The sequence below is a fragment of the Platichthys flesus genome, chromosome 5 (assembly GCF_949316205.1).
Source record: "Platichthys flesus chromosome 5, fPlaFle2.1, whole genome shotgun sequence".
Classification (NCBI taxonomy): domain Eukaryota; kingdom Metazoa; phylum Chordata; class Actinopteri; order Pleuronectiformes; family Pleuronectidae; genus Platichthys; species Platichthys flesus.
The window spans coordinates 3,583,445-3,597,244 of record NC_084949.1 but is presented as its reverse complement, the minus strand read 5'-3'; the positions used below and the strand labels follow the sequence as shown (position 1 = coordinate 3,597,244).

Below are 13,800 nucleotides of genomic sequence, written 5' to 3'. Positions count from 1 at the left end.
CATTTTCACTTTTTCCCCAGGGAATAATTCATGGATATAGTTCATGGATCTTGATTTTTAGATATTTATATAGTGATAGAATGTTCATTTGATTGCTTTAATTTTTAATTCATCAAATATCTGTCACACCAATCCCAATTTAATTAGTATAGCCCATATATTTACAAATTACAATTTGCCGCAAAGAGATTCATAAGAGCAGTGTAAACAGCTTATCACAGGAAATAGCAAATCAGTTGTTGCTAGCAGATGCTAGCATAAAAACTTTATTGGGTGATAATTTGTGTGTCTGTGTGTGTGAGTGTGTTTAGCCATGTGTCTGAGCAAAAAGGAGTTCGCTTCATAATAAGAATCACATTTACACAAACACATCTGGAAAGTTTATTAACCACAATCATCCGACTCACACTGAACAGAGCTCACCAACAATCACGAGATGTTTCAACTGAAAAAAGAAAGACAACACAGGATTGTAAAGAACTTCAGCTGCTGTGGCCAAACACTGAGCTGCAGCCGAGGGAAATTCAGCCGCTGGTTCTTGTCTACGTGAAAACAAACTGCTTTCCAATGATGATTGCCTGTTGTTGGTCCTGATGTTCACACTGTGTGAACACATAACTCATGCATGACAAAAATATACTAAGATCTACAGAAAGAATAGTCCGAATATGCTGCTGTGTGATTGACCAGACCCAGAGGAAGATGTCTTCACAGAGCAAGCAAACACACAAGAAAAGCAGGTCTGAAGGAATTAGTCCACACCTCAGTGATGGACAATAAATAATACATTGTAGAATCAGTAACATTCAAGGAGCCTGTGGAAGAAAAAAATCAAAACGGCAAAGTGGCCTTGATGAAAATGTTTGTATAAAATCATGATGAAATCCTTCATCCTCTGAGAAATGGTTATTTACAGTAGCTTGGTAAGAACTGTGTTTATCAACTGATGCTGTCCAAAAACTGATGGATGTCATGAGAATGTTAAAAATAAAGCCCCAAATAAATACAAGATTTTGAACAAGGGAATAACATTTATATGATGTATTTGAAAAAAAACAAAACAGAAGAGAGATTTTTCCATTTGGTCGGAGTGTCTGCACAAAATAAAAACATGCCATGTTTGATTCTCAGAGAGCAACGCTGGCACAAAGATTTACAAGATTACAATCAGTAGCTTTATAAAGTGACATTTATCATTACCATACGGTGATGGCTTTTGAGACTATATAATGATACAAGCTATAAATACAGGAGTGGGTAGTAGGGCTCCCTAACATGGGCTCACACAAGAAGATAAATTACAAAAAAGAAGACCTGAAATCCAGGGATTGTAATAAAGTCAAGAGTTTATATCTTGCACCCAAAAGCAATGAAGTTTTGATTGTGTACTGCAATATTTCTTATCACTGCAAGGAACAAGAAACTCTCTATATCCTATAGTAGAAAACAAGAAACATGTAGAGCCTCATGCTTTTGGATAAACAAGAAAGAAACTAATCTTACAATGATGAATATCAATCCAAGCGAACTTAAAATACAAAAGAAAATACACAGACGAAACTTTTTTTTTCTTTGTTTTTTTTCAAGTCAAGCACACTGAAAAAAAATCCTTTATCTCTCTAAGTACATAGGTTAACATTCAAATGTGAATAAACACCTCAAGCTGTAGCGTAATCAAAACTGTAATGTGGGAGGAGGGATGTGTGAAACATCACTGTCAGCGTTTCCCTGGAAAGGACAGCTGGCAAATACCATAGCAGCATAGGTCTGAGCCCCAGTTGTTGATTTTCTACAAAATAAAGTACAATGTCATTTAAAAAAATTGCCTCTCAGCTTGGAGTGGGGTTGTGTAATAAGCTATGGCTTACTGCTGAGCTCTGGTGTTTAAAGGTGAAATTTGTGGGGCATGGATCAGGACATTACATACTGAAATAAAGGGAATGGGGATCATACTAATAAGGAAAGGAATATTCAAAATAGGATCTTCTTATACCTCTGCCCCTGAACAGATTTCTGTAAAGGACCTCTGCTGCTGGTGAAAGTCTTGTCACAAGTATGTTATACACTTTAATGGTTCAATATTGGAAATGTCGTGGATTTATATTACAAAAATAGTTTTTAATTTGTGTGCTTTTTCTCCTCTGAGTGAACATGTTGTGACCGGTTGTGCCACACGACAGCGTTATTTGGTAATTTGTCAGGGGGTTGGGGAAACGGCAGGAAACACAGATGCATTTGCATGTGACAAATGGACCCTCTGTGCGTTAAGGCAGGAGGCTGAGTCGTGGCCGCGGCGGCTTCTCGATACCATGGCAACAATCCTTTGACTGCTTGTGATGTTATGGGAGCTTTTTTGTCAATTCGTCATGAGTGCTCACAGTGTACTAGGCATGGTTAAAGGTCGAGTTTGGGAAAATATTCACATCTTTTGAAATAAGAAAACATACGATCGGCCCTGAGGAGAATCCAAATTACTGTTGTTGTTTTTTTCCACACACTTCCTGTTTCCTTTGAAGAATCCGAAGCTGCTCAGTCTGCTGGACGCAGGCGTGTAGAGGGTGTGAACAGGTGAACGTCCTAGTTCCGAGAAAACAATGCTGATTTCAGTGCAACGCATCGCACTGCAGAGCAAGCGGCTAGCTAACACTACAATATAGCAACCACTGACTTTTGCAATAGACCTACCATAAAGGTACAGGAGATTATACAAGTACAACAGGTGTGACAATCCTACTTAATATACTCAGCACCGCTTTGCATCTCTAAACACATCACTCACTGTTAATCACCACGACGATTACAGAAACCCATCCCTTCATCATGACCAGGCCAAGCCGAGTTCTTTTCTTTTCCAGTGCTCAGTAACACACAGACACAAGTTGTGATGTACTGAGCTGATCACCTGCTGCGGCTGTGCTTCTCATCGACTGCTTTAGTCAGAAATGTCCGTCAGGTTGACGGCATATTCCAGAGCTTCTGTCACCTTCTGATAGGAGCTGTTCTCGAGACATTCAGAGATGGGCATTCATCCCTAATTCTTACGACATGGCTCAACAAATTTCTTTTTTATTTTTTTTATTTTTTACTTTCTCCTTCAAAGTATTTCACATTCCCAGGAGAGAGCAACCCCTTCTGGCAAGAGCAAAGTTCTTAGGGGAACCCACTGCCACTTCGAGTGCCGCCTCCGCAAAGAGGCTGTGACAACGACTCGAGAGTGAGAGAGACCTTGCCTTAGAAGCGGTACCGGCTTTGGAAAAGGTCATGACAGAAAACCGACCAACAATGATCGTGTGAAACTACCACATCAAAGTACCAGAGTTTGTATTCACTGAACTTGGGCCTTTTTCCCCTGACTCTGGGATTTTGCTGAGGCCCACTGTCCGTTTGCCGCCGCCCTCTTACGTGCTGCGGTACGTCTTGATAATGTCTTTGATCTGTCTTCTGCAGATGGGACAGCATGCGTTGGACATCTTCTTGAGTTTGAGGCCGCAACTGTAGCACAGACACATGTGCCCACAGGCGTAGATGACCGTGTCCACCAGGTTCTCGTAACAGATTGAGCACTCATCGGACCACGGCCCGCGACCTGATGGGAACGTAGGGGACTTGGGGAGGCTGACTGGTGAGCTTGGGGTTGTACCTGTGAGAGAAAAGTAGACAGATAAATTATTTTTAATACTGCTGGAAATGGAATGAAATGACAACGGTTTTCAATTCAGTACATTAGTAGTAATAGTAGAGTATATATATGAGTATATTTTCATGATATGTTTTAAATTTACTATGAAGCAACTGATCAAATCTGAGAAACTAACAATTCAAAATAACAACTGTTGTGTATGTATGTTTACTTTTTATAACTTCAACCATTAAGAGCTTAGACACTTTGATGGAGGAGTTGATACAAAGCTAACAGGTTACCAGCTACAATATATATATATATAAATTCTTTATTCTTTTTATATACGTAAGCTATGCTGCAGGTCCCACCACTGTCATTTTCAACAGAATTCATAAATGTTTTAGTGCTTTGACAAAAATACTCCTCCCCCGGACAATAATTCTGGCATAAAACAACAGCCAAATGAACAACAAAGTGTAACTAAAGTGAATTCGGTCTGATAATCAGACTACAACACAGGTTCATTTCCTGCTCCATCTCAAAGGAGACTTATGTTGCATCAGTCTATTTACATAACAGTGGTTTATGACATAACAGCACGTGCCGAACATTTTCCTACATCCAGCTGCAGCTGCAGCAGCATTGGTACAGTGTGGTGCTGTCCATGGTTCGTAACTACTGCAGGATGACATCTACTCGCCATCCCTAATGGCTTCCATTCAGTCCCCTGCGGGGTGATTGATTCTCTGCCTCTGTATTAGTTGCTCCCTATCAGGGTGGACCTACCTCCTGCTGAGCTGCAGTAAGCGGCAGAGCACAGGCCTCCGTTCAGGACTGGATCCGAGCTGCCGCTGCCCAGGGCGCTGGGGGTGTGCGGGGAGGAGGAGGGCGAGCTGGGGTTCGATGTGGCCTGAGGATCCCCGACATGAGTAGAACCTGGTTGGAGGAGGAAAAAGCAGTGGGTTAGATGGTGCTGGTGCTGTCACATCGAATATGATGGAAATGGTTTCTGTGACGTTAGTGAAGACTTATCCTGTCGTATTTTGTCTTCAAAATACAGACTGACTTACATAGACACTCTATGACATGATCTAACACTATAATGCAAAGACACAGTGGTAAATGAAAGAGGAGGTCTTCAAATGTAGGAAGTCAAGGGTACATCTAGGATATTTCTACTTCAGGGGAAGTAACGGGCTGGGGTTTATCCACATCCTCCCACAATTCATTACTCAGTAACGCCATACATGAACTCCAGAAAATGTCTCCACAATGGGGTCCAGTCTTTCTCTGAAGTCTCCCTTTCACACATGAACAACACAGCAGGAGATTCTCCGCTCGGACATGTTCACAACAACAGAAAGATTTAACTGAGCGAGGGCTGGCGCAGTGTGCAAGTGTATAAAATTTGCTGCAGTAACTCATCGACTTTCCCACTCACTCTCAGAATCTCCTGCTGTATTTTCACATGTGATCACTCTGACATAATCCCAAGTTTATTATTGGGGTTGGCAGGAGAAACTCTGGACAATTGCAAATGACAGCAGGTGTCTTCCATTCTTTCCACATCCTATCTTTCCACAGTGCTCAGTGAGACAAATGGGAATTCCGAGCAGAGTCGAACATATGTCAGAATTCCAGCGATGCCTGGAAAGAGGCCACCGTACTTCTGACATGACAAACTGGATTTTGTCATTAACGTCTAAGAAGTTGAACATGTGACCATACAGTTGCTTTAGTCAATCCTTTTTTTTATCAACTTAATGGACAAAATGATAATGGTAACATACAGCTTGTGCTGAACAAGGATTAAGCCTCTGACTCATTCTTTTGCTTGAATATCCACCAAGCTCTTATTGATCCTGGTTGTAGCTGCAGCACAAATCTGATTATGGAGAAAAATAATGCTGCAGCATCAATTAGCAGAAGTTTAGTGCATGACTGTTAGAAATGAAGAGTTGAACATCGATCAGCTAAAGAGCCGGATGATTTCTCTTGTAATAGGAAAGAAAAAGCTAAAAGTCGTTATACTGGATCTGTAAATTAGCATCTTTTTGCTGACATGTCAAAGAAAAATAGAAAATTTAAAACAAGCAAAACGAATTAGCTGAAATTTCCATTTTATACAAAACACAGTATCAGCAGATATGCAATATGTAGTGATGTATAGAATAATAAAATACAAATGCTTGCGGAGAGCTTCCTGCAGCCCATGTCAAAGTATCTACTGACATGCTCTGTCATCTAAAATAACCTCGGTAGTTCACAGGTGATGCAGAGGTACCAAAATTCACAACAAATTAAGATGCAAATGAGCTCTCTTGCAGAGCAAGCATGTAATCCTCCACAAAGAATTCCCATCAAATACTTTGCTGCTTCTCAAAATGCAGATTACTTTAATTACCTTCCCTGAAGCTTTGGGTCAAAAAATAGCAAATGAACAACTGCAGCAGAAATCAGCTGCTGAGTGCACAATAGATGTTTCACTAAATCAGGACCTGCTTTTTTTCTAGAAGCATCACTGTGGTGAATCTCACTGAGCTGCATTACATGGTCTGTCTGCTCTCCTGGACAAATGACAAAAACTTGGGGGGGGAAAGTGAAACCACAGTCATCTGGTGTGGGACAGACTCCATCAGCACTGACCAGTGACGATGACACCCCTACGCTAACAATGTCCCAGCAGTCTGAATCTCTCTGCTGCCATCTGCCCCGGGAGTCTGATCGATCCAGCCAGCACACAGACTGGACTGTGTCACTTTATGGCCGGGCCTTAACTGGGTCATTGGAATTTAGAGAAACTGTCCCACAACTGCCAGGTCATAGAGTACACCAGTGTTTTTTTGTACGTGTTGATGTAGCTTCATGTCACCACTGCCCACTACTCTATATCAGGACCTGTTAGATGTGGCATCTCACAGTGGGGAGGGGGTTTTAGTCAAGAATCTCTTTTGTTTGCATACCAGGGGTTGCCCTGGTGCTCCCAAGCCCCTGTGGCGCCTTGTCGTGTGGATAATATGTTCTGTATGCACAGTGTGTAACATGATGTAACAGGTCAGTTGTGCCACTGCGAGTGTTTAATACATTTATAGCAGGTGAGGCTCCATTATCGTCGTCCAGACATGCGTGAGATGGTCAACCCATTTTCTATATATAGATACAACACCAGCTACTAGTGTAAGTAAACACTGCACACACGGCGGCTGGGAGCCTCACTGACAGATCACTGTTTCATCACGGGCAAACCCACAATTTACTGTCTATGACATTACAACACGTTGCGATCTCTCTTGACTCGAACCACGTCTAAACAAAGCTGTTTATGAGGAGATGTTTTGACAGATCATGGGAGGGGAAACTTCCAGTAAACACATAAATGCCAGGAATTAGACAAACATGGGACAGTGAGTTAATCTGTCAGGGGAGTTTATACTGGAAAGTTGCACTGTTCCCACTCATCTTCAATTCCTCCTTCCAAACAAATGTGACAAACCTGTCTGAGAGCAGCCTATTTGTTCCAACTGTTGGATCGATGTTTAGTGATATCGCCAAGTTCCAAAATGGTGGCGGTGGCCAAGCCACTAATTAAAAAGCTCAGGTTGTAACAGAGCAAGCTTTTCATTGAATTAGAAATATTGGTGAAGACAGACTCTTCAGATTATTAAACCATTACCAACTCATATCAATTACTGTTCTCATCTGTGGCTCTTATATACGTTTTAAATAATTTACTTGATCTCAAGCTTGAGGACTATTTCAGGTCTGTTAAGCAATCAACACAATCTCCAAGATGTCCAGAACCTTCCAAAATAAATGCTCTGTAATTCCGCTCTATATGAAGCATTGCAGCAACAAAACAAATGAACTTTACTTTAAGCCAAATTGCTAAAGAGGACGTGATTCTATGAATGTTGCTGTCATGAGAGAGAACAGCACCTGTAACTCCTGTGAAGGTCTGGGTCATCCTGATATGGTGAAATAAAAATAATCAGATAATATAAATTATCTACAAGCGATAAATATTATTGGCCCATAGGTGGACTGTTGTCAACCACTGCTGCAGTTGATCTGAGACCATGGAAGAAGACCTCTTCATACACTGCCCCGCCCCCACTGACTGCTACAGAGCGCTGGTCACCTGTTTATTGACATTTCTATACACTTTGTCTGTATTGCCAAAACACTAATCCCCATTCTCCAGTCTAAAATCAATATTTCTCAGCGTAGTGGTAGAAAGTATATGACCAAAACCCTTATACCAGGAAAATACCATGCAGTCAATGGATACAAAAGGATGTCTGTGATGTATATGATGTCCTGACCTGGCCCAGAGACATGATGCAGAGGCAGGATGAATGAATGATGAATGATTGATATTGTTTATTGTAAAATTATACTGTAATAATCTTTTGGTGCTGCAGGTCCTCTAATTTAAAGAGAAAGACAGATAGACAGACTTTTGAGGAATTAGTTGGTATATCTAATATACCCTTTATAGTGGTTATAATGTCCAGACTGACACTCACTGCTATAACCAAGCACTGGAGGAAGAAATCCTGAAACCTCAGCAGGTACAAGTGCAAAATTTGAACGAGAGAAAAGCCTGAGGGTTCTGTAGCACGAGGGCCCCCCAGCCCCCTTCTCCCTTCTTCCCTCTGTCAATCCCTCCCTGTTAATCCCCCCGGCAGGCGGGCACCTCCCACCCAGGGCAGCTGAGGCAGGATCTGTGGTGCCCAGCCCTGATCCCGCCTGTTCACCACTAGATTAAACCGACCTGCGTGAACAGCTGTGAGAGCTGCGCTGCATCTTTGTGGCCACATCTCTCCGGCTATCTATCCCACCCATCACCTAATCCATCTTTAGCACATACCCAGCACATCTTTGGAAGGAGTCTCTTCCTCTCAAGCACGGGAGCTATGTGGAGTATGTGACAAGGGAGATGGGTGGGGCCGGTAATGAGAAGGATGGTGGAGGGCAGGGGGAGTGTGTTTGTGAGTGTAGGGATCAGCCTGACAGCCTGCAGGCTTTTGTGAGTCACAGATTTTGGTCACGGTTTACAATGCAACCTGAAAAAGCAATCAAAAGAAAGTAAGGAGAAGAGGGAAAGTCCCTAACAAATGGTTTACATTAACATTTCATCCTCCGACACAAACCCTTTCAAAACGCCTGGCTGTGTATTTTAGCTGCAGAGAATCTCTTGTTCTATCACAACAGAAATGCACTTAGACTGTGTTTTGTGTGTGTGTTCAGATGGGATGTGAGGAAAAGCAGCTCAGAAAGGTATTACTTTGAGGTCACAGCTACCCTGCTGCATTAAAAGTTTGTAGTCTTCTTCTGTGGTGGAGATGTTATCTAAAGGGATAAAGTGCTGATTTGGAGGGAGTACACACTCGCACATCCCTGAGCTGCTCCTCCCGGCCAGGTATAATTTCTACTTTGAAACATGCACGTGTACATCACGTGTATGCACAATGCCTATTAGAGAAAATAGCACATAGTAAAAAATATTCAAACTGGGCACAAGTTTTGCACTTGGACATTTTTGTGCACCTGGAGCACAGGACATCTGAGTGCAAGACTAGCACATCTAAGCACAGGCAGGGGAAAATATATATGAGTTATGTAAGTCATGCTCTCAAACAGAAAGACTACACTCTTAAAATAAAGATAAGAAAAGTAAAGCAGGACTGTGCTTGGGGTAAAGAAAAGGGTTCTGATGTTAAAAAAGCAAATCAACTTCCATCTGCTAATCTCTTACAAGCCACTGCAATAACAAAATCCACAGGACAGTAGAGAGGAGTTGATGAAAATGTTATATTGATTTAGGTTGACTTATGGTATGTGCAGTCATGCTTTACAAGGACGAGTTAGTAATCTGAGCTCTTTTGCCCTGGGTTTTGCCTCTCAGGCTACATGGAACCTACTTCTCCACCTCTGATGGGCGGAGGGTTTTAGACCAAGCTATTTTTCTTTTACTTTGAGGAAGCTTAGACTCAAGCATATAGTGTTACATGATAATGTCATAGCGTGCTGCCTTTTATTACGTTCTGTGTGTGTGCGTGCGCACGTGCATGTGGGTTTGTAAGATTAAATGTTTGTGTGTCCGCTACTGCAGCAGTAACAAATTTGTTATTGCTTAATAAAAACAAAAGAGAAGTGCAGAGCAAAGAAGAGAAGACGTGTGAGAAGAGAGGAGAGAAGATAAATGAAGAGAGGAGAGAACACCAACTGATATGACAGAAGATGAGAAGAGGAGAGAGGAGTGTGGCAGCTGCAGTGTATGAGGATGTGGGTGGTGAGACGCTTCACTTGAGCATGAGCGTGCTGACATTTTAATGGAATCTATAATACATGTGAAGTGGGTCACTGGATGGGTGTCCTATTTCCACGCCACGAGGCACAAGGTCTCCTCAATATCGCTCACTCACTCTCGGCTGTTCTGTTTTCAGTTTTGTGATGTAATCACACTAACAAGCGATGTTTGGACGAGAGAAAACTACTGTGCGGACATGAAAGTCTATAAGCTGATGCCCATTGGGAAGATGGCAGGGAAAATCTTATAGAGACTTTTATTCAGGCCTCATCCATAATAGTGCGTTTTCTTTTGAAACTAGTGTTTGGAATTGTTGCAACACGCATCACAATGCACATACACACACATACATCGCTCCTAAATGTAACACAATACCCATATCCACACACAGACGTACACACCACTAAGTACTCCGACATGTTATTTAGTATCTTGATGGAATCATTTCCAAACTTCTCAATTTAGCATCTGTATAACTCCAGAGTGGTCGGCAGGCGTATCTGTAGCCGAAGAATGAAGAATGAAGAAGTAGAGTGGATGTAGCATCAGAGAGTAGGCTGAAATCAGATATCTCTAAGTACTGGACAGAGTGCTGTGAAATAGTTTTAGGGTCAGCTGACCTGTTGATCAGCTGATCAGCTGATCAACAGGTCAAAATTACAATTGTCACAATTTTTACTTTAGTTCAGATCCACAATGATCTACAATCACCAGGAGATTACGTTGGTCAAAATGATAACCATCTCCTTCTACCTTGGTTGAAGGTAATACATGATCACTAGTCTGCTCGTGCTATCTCAGTCTCTCCAGATAAACATTAACATCAATTTTAACACAAATGACTTAGATCCAATGATTTACCGCCACACGTCTAACTATTCGTCTTAGCTTACCCATTGTAAAATTTGGTATTCAGGTGGACAAGCCAACCACCATGAGTTGATGTTGTGCACTTTACCTTCTGAGCATTAATAGAGCAAAGCTGGAGAGCACCAGATCTATTATAGGGAATGATTGTAAACTCTAGGTGGCACTTATGTGTCAAATGTGGCCAAGAGCTGATTTTATAAATTTGTCATGTAGGCCTACTGGTGTAAGCTAGAGCTTGGCCTAACTAGGGCGTAGCTAGCAGGGTTGTTACAGCATTTATTTACACCATTTAATGCAGAACATGTCATGACTGTCAACCACAACCACAGTGACCATGACCTCTGGCCTCTTGAAACATCTGGATATTACTTATAGTTAATGATAGCTGTTGTTGTTTTCTAAAGAAACAGACAAAAGTTACCAGGATTATACAAAAAATATTTTCCTTAACATTTTGTAGAATCGTTGAGCATGACCCAAAGAAGAACTCAATAAAATGATAACATTTTCACTTTCTCTAAAATGGCAAAATAGGGTATTACCCTTGGCAGGTGTATACACTTTATGTCCTTCTTATTTATATATTAAATATCAATTTGGAGGAAAAATTTCATTAAAATCTATTTTTTCTCTAGCTGATAAATAAATATAGGCTTATATAGGTTGTTTCTTGTGATCTTTTCTTTTTCAAATTTTCACAGCAATTACCATTTATTCAACTTTCGCAGTATCAATACTATCAAGAGCCTTTTCCTTCCAGGCACTCTCAGCTGACCTGAGCCGCCCTCATGTATTTGTTTGAGTATGTCTGCTGCCATTAGAAAGCTCCACTGCACGTTGCATTGTTTGAAGTGAGAGCTCTCTGTGATGACTGCCTTATCTTGCCATCCCGTGGAGCTGGAACCCCCAAGGAGTAGCCTTCAAGTTTAACATCCCTCATTCCAAGCTGCAAGGCATGGCTCAAATTCAACTTAACTGAAAGCTCAATTGGTCTCCGGTCAACACGGTGCAATAGATCAGGAGTTGCAAAATCCAGATAAGAGTCGCTTCCTAATTGGAAGCAGCTGGAATGTAAAGATGATTCACACCTCAGTGGGACTTCCAAGATCTGCCCTGATAAAGGGATGTGCCTCGGACCTGCTTCATTGTTCTGCTATTCCTGTTGTTGTGTGCTGCCAAGGTCTCTGCTTTCAGTAAATCACTGTTGGATGTGCACACAAAGAAACTAGGCGGTCAGTGATGCACTGCTGCCGAGCCAAAATGTGATCAAATGGTAAAGTAGGAATCTCTGTGTGTTATAACACAGGATCTCTTTACCGTACCATACAAACTACTGCCAAGTAAAATCAAATGAAGGTAAAGAGGAGACTGATGGCTACGAAATCTGAATTTCTTCCTTCCTGGCGTTTTCTAAATAATACCTGCTACCCGCTATCAACACATCAGAGCTTTACTCAAGCTCACTGGGATCTGTATTGACATGGCTGTCTTGGTGACTTTGTTGTCAGCTGATGTTAACTAGGTCAAGCTATCAGGGGAGGGCATTATTCCACAGCGAACCCCAAGTTCAACATGCAGCAAGGTTACTTGTGGGAAATATAAATAAAAGTTAGGAGAGTAAATCTGTTGATGAGAGATTATAAACTTTATACTTAATCTCTCTTCCATGCCTCGTCACATCTAAGGCTGTTCCCCTCTAACCTCTTTCAACCTCTGCTTCCTTTTCCGCTGCTGTCACTGACGGACACCAGGATGTATTTATAGATGCTTCTTCCTCCACAGACAAACACTTGTGAACCCTTGGAAAAGGCCTGTGCTGTTTTGATTGTTACGCCTCTTAACTGTTGCTTAACAGAAGAAACCTTTTGCTTCTTCAGTCTGCATTATACACCTGTCAAAGGTTTATCACTATTTACACAAGAGCATTTGCGGGGCCCATTCCTTTACATGGGAAATTAGCTGTCTTCCTTTGTGGGATCAAATGCAACACAGTTATTCATATAGAAAGCGACTTGCAGAGCTGGTGTCCACTGTACATGCTGCCCCATGCCCCCCCCCCACCTTGTGGGAAGGCAATATGTTCAACACGGCAACAATTAAGTGAGGAGCCAGAACTGCCACACTCCTTCCCCGCTGCCGCCATTATCAGCGTTTACAAAAGGGTAAACACACCTCAGGTGTCACAGCACGCTCCTCGCAGGGAAAGTGTCCACCCCGCCGAGACATCATGTTGTCCCTGCTGCACGCAGGTCACAGCCTTCCCTCCCACAGCCTCGCTCTCTCTATCCGCACCTCTGTATGCTCGCTTCCTGTTTTTCATCTTACAGGGTCGTGACAGAGCATCTACTTCTCTTGCTAATCCCATGTGTCCAGATACTTCCTGCCACTAGACATCTGTTGTGACACACAGAGTAACAAAGTGCGCTCTGCCTCCTTCTTGACCCTCTGCCACCAATCACAACTCTGGCTGTAATTTCCAATGGCAGAGTATGCCAATTTTGGTTCCCCAAAATTGGCATGGTTCCTGAAGGAGGAGTTGACATTCATAAATATTAATAAATACTATCATCGGCTCAAAACTACATTACAGTGTTTTATAAACTGTGAATTGAAGGTTGAGAGGTCTGCTTATAAATGTTTAGAAGGAAAGGTCGAATTAAAGTAAGATTGCTGTATGGCAGTAGTGTAGTAGTAGTGTTGTCTAGATGAACTCTGCAGCAGAGTGCCCAGGCACAATACCAAAGTACCCAAACACAGTCCCTGTGCAAGTGAGTTTTCTGAAAGTTTTAAGGGTCAATCCACCAATAGTACACATGAAGATAAGTTTACTGGTCAGATGCTTATCCTCCCTAGGGAGGGCTACAAAGCAATAACTCTAAAAGGTAAAGCAAAGCCGACACTGGATTAACGATAAATACTTCCTTTGGCTTGTTATTTGTACTAATATAACGGCGATCCATTATATGAGGACCCATTCAATTTGTTTTGGTTATTT

The 13,800-nt window shown here is 41.9% G+C and overlaps 1 protein-coding gene across 2 annotated transcripts in view; it reads right to left on the bottom strand.

The window, feature by feature from the left end:
- Positions 1-269: 269 nt before the first annotated feature.
- Positions 270-13,800, bottom strand: part of neurl1aa (neuralized E3 ubiquitin protein ligase 1Aa) — a 73,941-nt gene continuing 60,410 nt past the window's right edge. For both annotated transcript variants that reach the window (XM_062388883.1, XM_062388884.1), the window contains exons 5-6: positions 4,409-4,558; positions 270-3,640 (exon numbers count right to left, since the gene is read on the bottom strand). In XM_062388883.1, the coding sequence (XP_062244867.1) occupies positions 3,399-3,640; positions 4,409-4,558 (392 nt within the window). In that variant the 3' untranslated portion in view covers positions 270-3,398. The remainder of the gene's footprint in view (positions 3,641-4,408; positions 4,559-13,800) is intronic.